Source organism: Limulus polyphemus, unplaced genomic scaffold (genome assembly GCF_000517525.1).
Source record: "Limulus polyphemus unplaced genomic scaffold, Limulus_polyphemus-2.1.2 Scaffold186, whole genome shotgun sequence".
Lineage (NCBI taxonomy): Eukaryota > Metazoa > Arthropoda > Merostomata > Xiphosura > Limulidae > Limulus > Limulus polyphemus.
Window position 1 is genome coordinate 742,122 of NW_013665796.1, and position 9,985 is coordinate 752,106.

At 37.3% G+C, this 9,985-nt stretch overlaps 1 protein-coding gene across 1 annotated transcript in view; it reads right to left on the bottom strand.

Annotated features, from left to right (window-relative positions):
* Window positions 1-1,647, bottom strand: part of LOC106478166 (sodium/hydrogen exchanger 3-like) — a 44,395-nt gene extending 42,748 nt beyond the window's left edge. Inside the window, exon 1 of the mRNA XM_013938687.2 lies at window positions 1,317-1,647. Within this exon, the coding sequence (XP_013794141.1) occupies window positions 1,317-1,647 (331 nt within the window). The remainder of the gene's footprint in view (window positions 1-1,316) is intronic.
* Between the last annotated feature and the right edge of the window lie 8,338 nt (window positions 1,648-9,985).

Here is a 9,985-nt window from a genome sequence, read left to right on the forward strand (position 1 = left end):
CCCTTAGTACCAATTATTATATAACTATACTACCCACCGACATAGTCCATAATATATAATCACCCAATCTCCACCCATCATTGTTAATTACCCCTTAGTACCAATTATTATATAACTATACTACCCACCGATATAGTACATAATATATAATCACCCAATCTTCACCCATCATGGTTAATTACTCCTTAGTACCAATTATTATACAACTATACTACCCACCGATATAGTCCATAATAGAGTTATTAATGCAGTAACCCAACTCCCATACACCCTGGCAATTATCCATTATTAATTATTAGTAATTAATACAGAACTATACTACCCAATAATATAGTTCATCGTCACCCAACATTCACCTCAAACGCGGAATTTAGAAACTTTTTTCTTCTTTTTTTTGTGTGTGTGTGAATGCCACTTTTCAGTCACTCTGGTATTTGAGTTTCGACACAGATTGAATGAGTTACTAATTCGTGAAATTCTCTGAATTTCCAGCAATCGACACTTAATCTTAGCTCTAATTTAAATACTTCATTCTGCAGCATTGTCCACAGGACGCTTAGTCGAACATAGGCTTGGCGTTAATTTTTACAGCAAATACGTGAAAATTTAGAAATATAAACAGTGAATTACAACCAACTGTAGGAGAATTAAGTATATTTTTTCATACAGTTTCCGTTTGTCACGTTATTTTAACTATTTTGCAAAATTCCGTACATGAAATACTGTTTCAGGTAGCTATTAGCACGTTTATTTAAAAGGATGAATTCGTAGAACGAGTACCTCATAAGCCGTAAAAAAATCAATATATTTGTTTTCGTTTTGTTCATGTTAATATAAAATGTTTTTAAAAAAAGTTATGAACATGGCAAGAGTTATTGTAAAACATGCCCCCCCCCCCAGTGGCACAGTGGTATGTTTGCGGACTTACAACGCCACAATCCGGGTTTCGATACCCGTGGTGGGCAGAGTACAGATAACCCATTGTGTAGCTTTGTGCTTAATTACAAACAAACAAATGATAAAACATTAAAAATATACAACTTGTGAATAAATATAAATAACTAAGTTTATTCAAAATGTGAAAAAGTTAACTGATAAAAGAGTTAGAAAAATTATTTTATTGGAACAGAAATACAGTCTTCCTTTTCCTTTATTTTATATTTTTTTGTTACAACCTAGAAGTCAGTAGTACGATCAGGAACAAACCAAGCATACGATACTACCTACAATTGTATACAACATGTACGTGACGTTACGGCAGAATGTCAATACAACGGTCAAGGGAACATTTAAAACAACAAACCATATCAACTCACCAATTTTTGCTAAACCTGCAACGAATATCCATAAGGCTATAATATAAGGAGTGGAGACGTGGAGAAAGTCAATTGTGGCAACGTGATAACGATGAATCTTATGCTCTTCGTTGACATGTTCGGCAGGCTCACTCCTTTCAAGACGCGCAACATTTATCTCTGAAGCGGTTAAGACGGACGGAACTTCGGAACTTTTCTCCAGGTGTGCTAAAGAAGTTTTCCTTAGACTGCCTTCATATTCTTCTTTAAGGGCAGCGAATGCATTATTAAAGTTGAAAATAAAGCAGGCTAAAATAATCCCCGAACGTGTTCGTAAGGCAGAAATTTGCATACTGGAGCTTGCTGAATTATTTCAAAAGTATGAATCGAAATGTCACACAAAATTTCGATATTTTTTTATACAACTATTTAATTACTTTGAAATATAGATGAGATTTTCGTATTAAACAAACGCCAATAAACGTATGACCTCTAATAGAAAAAGCACGGCTTTTAATATGTCATGCGACAAGAAGTTATTTCCTCAAAACGCCGCTTTGCATCGACGCTCCTGTACTCGGTTTTTAATTGGTTGTTCATCAGTGACTCAAACCACTACAAGTGGTGCCTTATCACGCATATTTTCTTCTCATATCAGCCGAATGATACTGAGTTGAAACGCACACTTGTGTGGTTAATGGGTTAAATAAGATTTCTCCTCGCCCGGACTATTCGCAGAAATGATGTATTGCTATTAGTTTTATCAGAACATGTATAATCAAATCAGATTTTGTAATTTGAAATCAACAATACTGAAATATATATTCATGATAGTTTGGGGCTTGGCATGGGCACGTAATTAGGGCGCTATACTTGCAACTTGTCAGTCGCGAATTCGAATATATCAGTGAACATGCTCGCCCTTTCAGTCCTGGAGGTGTTCAAATGTGGTCAGTTGCACTTCTCGTTAATAAAAGAGTAGCCTAAGAGTTAGCGGTGGGTAGTGTTGACTAACTGCCTTTCATCTAGTTTATCACTTCTAAATTAGGGACAGCTAGTGTAGATAGCCCTCGAATAGCTTTACGCGAACTTCAACAAACAAACAAAAATTTATAATAGTTTTCCATACCTAATTATTTATTTACTTGTCATGTGATTAACGTATAAAAAAGAGGAAGGTATCAATGAACGTATGAAAACAAGTAAGAAAACTGAATATACGGAACAACAAAAAATGCCCCCCCCCCCTCCAAAAAAAAAACAAGCAATATCTTTAACTTTGACCCGTGGATCACAGAGCAAACAACGTGTGCAATGAGTGCCGTATTTTGTCCAATGGTACAAGATCGGTTTTCAATTTATTTAAAATATGATTTTCATTGAGAACTTGACCTCTGACTTACATACGTACTATAAGTCATTGTATGTATGCAGAACCGGAGTAGTCACCGTATACCGTTGGCTCAGCGATGAGCTTGAGAGCGTATAATGCTAAAATTCGGAATTAGATCCTTACAACGCGGTCAGACCATCATTCAACTAAGCCCTTAAATAAACGACCGAACTAGTCTCCATGGAGACCATTGGCTATGTTATTTCTTAGTTCATTCTTCGCTGATTCGTGTTGAATGGTAGACTGTTTCTATTGTTTGAATTTCAACTTCAGTTCTTCTTCCAAAAGACGACGTTGACACGAGAAATAGGCAGCAGATTTCTGTAAGTAACGATTTGTAGTTTGAAAGTAAAGGAATTTGGGGATGACTTGATGGTGTTTCTAAGTTGTTAAGAATTGAATGTCCAAGGATAATTTCCGGAATTTGAGGTCATTTTTTTTTTCAAGCGAACGAAATAGCCGTAGAGTACCATTCCCATATCGCTGTTTAATAAACACTAGCAACAGATTCATTCGACGGGAATCTACGTTTAATGATGAACAACAAAACGACGACAGCAACAACGAACATTTGACACGTGTGTGTGTACAGTAACAAACATTTAATTCTTGAACGTTTCGGAATATACATATTCCATCACCAGCAAGCTACATAGAAACAGTCTACGATTCAACAAGAATCAGCGAAGAATGAACTAAGAAATAACGTATCGTGGATCGACTATAACCACCTGATTAATAATATCTGAATCTTGATGAAATTTCTTGTTTCATTGTACTAGTGGTGACATACTACAAGTAAGCTGAAACATATTGTTACCACAGCGGAAGTCACGTGACGCTAGTAACACGTATAGAGTATCTCAAACGTTCCTGAAGGCTCGAGTGTTTGCTAGACGCCCTCTGTTTTGTATATATAAGACCGCCGAGAAGTAACAGCATAAAATAATTGAATTGCAGGCCGGCAGGGATAGAGACGGACAGTTGAGTCAAGCACGGTAGTAAGTAAAGTGCGTGAATCGTTCGTTGTGAATTATAGCGTGTGTTGAAGTTAAAGTAACTGTGGAAATTAAGTGTATTTCAAAATTGAATTGAGAAAGAATAAACTAGTTTTATTTAAGAAAAGACTTGTATCGCTGAAGTTTCTCGGAAAATTAACAAACGGACCAGAGACGTAACAATATGAACTCATACGCTATTTCCGAATTGTATGCACGTCACTGGCACATCTACCAAGTTTGAAAATACAAGACTGAACATTTTCAGCATGCTTATTATGGAAAATGTTCAAAAAATCTTAATAGTTCGGTGACCGAAGTAAAAGTCTTTCAAGACTTCGTTAGTATTATAAGTGTAATCAAATTTTTTTAGTGGGTGGTGGTCTTGGAGCATTGGCGAGAGATACGTAAATAAACATGTATCTGAAACTTTGTACTAAATGGCAATCAAATTGTAAAATAAAAATATTATTCGTATAAAGCTGTTACACACTTGTGGCATTGATTTTAGTTTTGCCTAGATATGAATAGACTTATAGAAAAACCTTGGTAACAGGATAAAACTAAGACTCTGATTTAAATACGGTATCAGGGACTGAATTTTTCTTTAGAATTTCGCACAAAGCTACCCAAAGGATATCTGCGCTAGCCGTCTCTAATATAGCAGTGGTAGACTACATGGAAGGAAGCTTGTCAACACCACCCACTGGCAAACTTTAGGACTACTCTTTTACCAATAAATAATGGGATTGACCGTCACATTATAATTTCCCCAAGGCTGAAAGGACGAGCATGTTCGCTGACGAGATTCGAACTCGCGACCCACGAGTCCACGCGAGCACGATGGCGAGTCGAACGTCCTAGCCTCCAGGCCATGCCAGGCCTCATGAGCTGAGGCCAGAGAGCTCAGGTTCATCATGGGCTTACTGAGATGTATTGAAATAAATGGTAACCTTTTACTGTAGTAATAAATCATAGGAAGTAAACAATGGAACAGTTAATTAAACTGTTTGATAAGAATGGCTGTAAAATCACGGAACATTTATTGAACTTCAGCGTCCGTTTCTCCTTTTGTGAAATATCAGTTTTATCTAACGTGTGACAACAGAGTTCCAAACATGAGCTGAGATCCACGATAGCCTAAAATACATAGTTTGTTACACTTACAATGCACTACAGAGCAGCAGCTTTTGTCTGGGTTAATTCAATTTACACTTGTTCAACGCTGCACAGTGTGGTAGTATTATATTCTAAAGGCAACAGGTAATTCACAAGACAACAAAATATCAGGGGAGACACCTTCCCCCCAACATTTCACACAGACAATTTTAAAATAATACTCAGAATGCGATCTTGGATAATCTAGTGGTAAATAGTGTTTTCTATATTTCTTTGGTGACCGTCCATGTTTTTACAAAGAGACGAGAATAAGACAAAAATTGTACACAACTGGGAGAACTGACTTTGTCTGTTTGCTTGAAGTTAAGCACAAAGCTACACAATAGGCTATCTGTCCTCTGCCCACCACGGGTATCGAAAACCGGTTTCTAGCGTTGTAAGTCTGCAGACATACAGCTGTGCCACTGTGGGTAACTTTATCTGAAATCGAATATACACAGCCAGAGTCCTAGAATATCAGCACCGTGTGTCTAAACCTATTCATTAACAACTAAATATAGCCTAGAAACGGACTTGTAATACATGTGGAAATCTCTAAAGCTAAGATCAGCGCCGGTCCAGAATAAATACATATTCATGTTTTCGGAATACTTCACCTCTTCTGAAATTCTGAAGAAGAAAAAAACACCTTCATTAATTATACTCCTTTTCTATCTTATAAGAAAGTGGAGTTTATGTGTGACTCAATAAAAGAAGTTTAGCATAGTGGTGGATTAGTTACTCAAGCCATCGAAGCAATGCTCAGTTACTATGGTTGTAAAGCTAATAGAATTACATAATATTTATAGATATATTGATTACAAGCCAATAATAGTAATTATCTCTCTGTAAAAATCATTAGCTCGGCGGCTTAACTTAAGCCACACTTTACAACACTGTATACAGTTTTGTTCTCTTTATCTAAGAAAAGATTCAGAGAAGGGTTACTAGAATGATTCTAGTTACTAGGAATGAAAGGGTTAATGCATAGAGATAAGTTTAAGACCTCTTAACTCACTTTATCTTGAGAAAAAAAGGGCAGGAGGTGATGTGATTGAACTCTCAAGGTTATCTGTGGAGTCGATAGGATACAGACCTCTGATTTCTTTGTGCTGTATTCTGAAAATAATAGGACGAAAGGGCACAAGTTTAAGATTTGGGAAAACGCAGGATAGGTTCCAGTTTTGTTTTTCTAACAGGCTAATTGGCTTATGAAATGCATTGCCGTCAGCAATATCGGAGACAGGGCTAGACTTAGCCTAGTAGTAACTTATGAGAATATTGTATTTTTAGGTCCTATCTATGGAATTGTATATAATTTTCAAAATGTTTCAATGTCGGTAGAGTCCCCACAGCATTAGGTGCTCCAAGGATGCTGTTCGGTCAACCCTTGCATTAATCAGGCACTAAGATGAAGTCACTACTTTACAATAATATTAACGGAGAATCAATGATTTCCTGAAAAATATAATATGTGTTTAAATATTTACTTTTGCCTTTGGTGAGTGTGAAAGGGTGTGTCAGTACGTTATGTTATGACGTTGGGTCATAACAGTGAAACGCCAATTCAAGACATTTGTAGGATAAAACAAGAAGATTGATCGAACTAGATGACGTAAAAAAAAAGAGTGAAAAAACTGAGCCGTTAGCAACGACTACTGCATTCATTAAAACAACACAGTAATCACATACAAACACTGATTTAAATTTTCTAAAAGAAACAGCTCTGGCATGATCAGGTGGTTAGGGCGCTCGACTCGCAATCTGAGAGTCGCGGTTTCGAATCCCCGCCCCACTAAAAACATGCGCGCCCTTTCAGCCGGAGGGGGAGCGTTATAATGTTTCGGTTAATCCCTCTATTTGTTGCTTAAAAGTAGCCCAAGAGTTAGCGGTAGGTGGTGATGACTAGGTGCCTTCCCTCTAGTCTTTAGCTGCTAAATTAGGGGCAGCTAGCAGAGATAGCCCTCCCGTAGCCTTGTGCTTAATTCAAAGCAAAAAAAAACAAATCTAAAGGAAGGCATAAGCCTACTGTTATTTTAGTAATTCGAAAACTGCCGATAACTATTAGAACATCAGTAAACAATCCATATTATCCACAGCCACAATTTGTTTTACAAATTTCGTGCAAAGCTACACAAGAGCTATCTGCGCTTAGTCATCTCCAATTTTGAACAAATAGACTAGAGATGAGAAGGTACAGACAATGGTTGAAAAATTTATTGCATCACCCAATTTGTTCACACTTTTCTTTGGAATCGTCGTTTTTATTGAGGCCCTAATACAAGTAGTTCGTGAATGATGAACTACTATTTAATTATTACATCAGCAGCTTTATAGGCTATTTGGGTGTTGCATCAGTCGTATCATTTTAGTTTATTTATTTTTGGCTATAAACAGAGGTTCTTACTGAGAGTCAGTTTACAAGTCTAAATGCTACAATGTCAGTGTGATGCTACCATGGCCAAGGGTTGCGAGTTAACTCCACGGAAAAAGCGTTCATTGTTTCATTGAGAAAAGAGCGACTTTCGACAAGACAGATTGCTAGAAGAATTAAATTTCACCAGTCTACTGTGAACCACTGGGTGCAAGGATATAGAGAGACTGGCTATGTGGAGTAGTGGAAGGTAAGGAGTGGGAATAAAGCTTCCGCAGCTTGTTTTCTGAAATGTGTAAGCCTGTAGAATCGTCAATTGTTGTCCATAGATATCAAAACAGCATAGCAGGAAACTTCTGGGGTCACTGCCACCACGCACATCGTCCAGTCTCGCCCGTGTTCAGCTGGTCTCCAACCAAGATGATCAAGAATGAACCTCCTCCTCATCAGCAAGACGAGGAAGATGAGGCTCAACCAGACCAAAAAGCATGCTGACTGGATTGAAGCAAAGTGAGCTCGTATGAATTAAAGTCCAACCTGCCCGAGTCTGATGGGGAGCACTTTTTACGTCGTCGGTGTGAAGAAAAGTATCACCCAGCATGTTTGAATGGAGCTGTGAAGCATCTGCAGGGTCAGGTGATATGAGGATGCATCTCTGACCAGTGTGTGGGACACCTGCATTTTGTTAAAGACACTCTCTGTCCTCGAGTCCCAGTTAAAGCCAACAATTCGGGATCACTTTGGTGGAGCTGACCAGTACACATTCCAGGATGACCATGCTCCATGCCACAGGGCTAAAATAGCTTAGCAATATTCATGCACTCTGTGCAGAAGACGTTAACTAAAGAGGAACTTTCACTCTACTTGTATTGAAAAGACATTTTAGGTTTTATTTCATCGCTTCATGTGAAGGATTATCTTCGAAGGAAGAGGATCAAGGAACTATCCCGACGAGACAACAGCCCAAATCTGAACCCTATTGTAAACTGCTGGAAGGTAATGGGTAACAAAGTGCAAGAGGAGAAACCGAGTAGCATCTATGAACAACAGGAAGCCGTAATCCGCACGTGGCATCAGGAACACGTCCCTGCCTACATTCACTCCCTCGTGCAATCTACGCCACAGCGATATCAAGCAGTTAACAAGGCCATAGAGGGTACAACCAAACATTAAAACAAGAAACAGATTCCATGGCCACTTTTTATTAATTATATTAGTTACTTTATCATTTAATCTAGGCTTTCTTACTCAGAGGACATTTTCATATTTGCCAAGTATTTGTTGATTATCTGCTGTAATAAGTTTGTCACAAGTGGTTTGTTAACAGGTATGCATATATGTGATTGGATAATTGAAATATGAGTCAGCTTACACCACACAATGTCTACAACTGTTATACACAAGTTCCACTTCCACAATGCACATTCTCGTGAAAAAATTGGGTGATGCAATGATTATTTCCAGCATTGTAACTAGTCAACAGCATCAACTACCAGTTCTTGGGCTATTGCTATTATTCGATCAGATGTAGGGATTTAACCTTCATTCATATACGGCACCCACGGCTCCAAAATACGGAGTGCACTTTTACGCTCAAATTTAAAGTCCATGTACGCTACTACTAGGCTACGCCCAGCCTCACTACCACTGAAAATTCAGTAAATACTGATACCAGAGTCAAATTATTATTATGTTTTTTTTAGCAATTGAATACCACGATAGATTATTTCATTTCTTGTATTTCAGTCTTGTCTTGTTACTGGATTTTTACTGGAGTAAAAGTGAGCATGCCATGCTATTTTAGTTCTTACTACAGAAAAAAAACAATGCCGAAAGAGATTCTGAATATATTGCCATTTTGGCTCTTAACTTAGCATTATTACTAAGCTAAAGATGCAAATTAACAACAACAATACTAATACACACACACACACACACACACACACACACATATATATATATTAAAAATAAATATACATACTTTTATAAATTTATGTCGAAGTACATATAAACATACGTTAATATACATTATATTGCTTTGTGAATACCCAATATGCATATATGTTCAATACAATTTTATCTGCAACAGGTGTGTTACAATCAAAATTGGCCTTTTATTGTGAAATGAAAGTAATCTACATAGTGTTTAGTGGGTCCAACGGTAAGCTTCAGGGCTTCTAATACTTTAATATAGGGTTTGATCCCTGCCGCAGACGCAGCTCAGTTAGTCCACTGTGTAGCTTTGCACTAAAACGAACAAGAAAATTGTACCTTAGTAGGATTTTTAGAGAGTTTTGGCTTTATGCTACAGCAGGCCTACATTTGTTTACTCTGGTTACAATGACATCGGTTATCTTCCTTCGCTTGATGTTTGATTTTTGACTCTTGGACTAAGCTCCGTAGCCAGGGCTGGAAGTGGGAGGTTCTTTTCGGTCCAAGGGGAATTCGTTTTATGTGTAACTTTAGTGCCCAGGGACGAAAAGAAAATTTCCGAAATATGTAATGCTTCCTTTATTATCACTGCAAATAAAATGTTCCAGTAAATTTCTTCTGATAACTACGAAAATGCTATTATTCAGTCATTAGCAACTGACCACTCCGATTACAATCTTGAAATCACGAAAAAAACTTCATTAGTTAATCAACAAGATGCTAAAAACTGCATGATTGTAGCTCTTTTGGTTTCGTTCTAATGAACTTTTAAAACCGAAACAGGACTTTGTGAATATCCTATATATATATATATATATATATATATTGTATACTT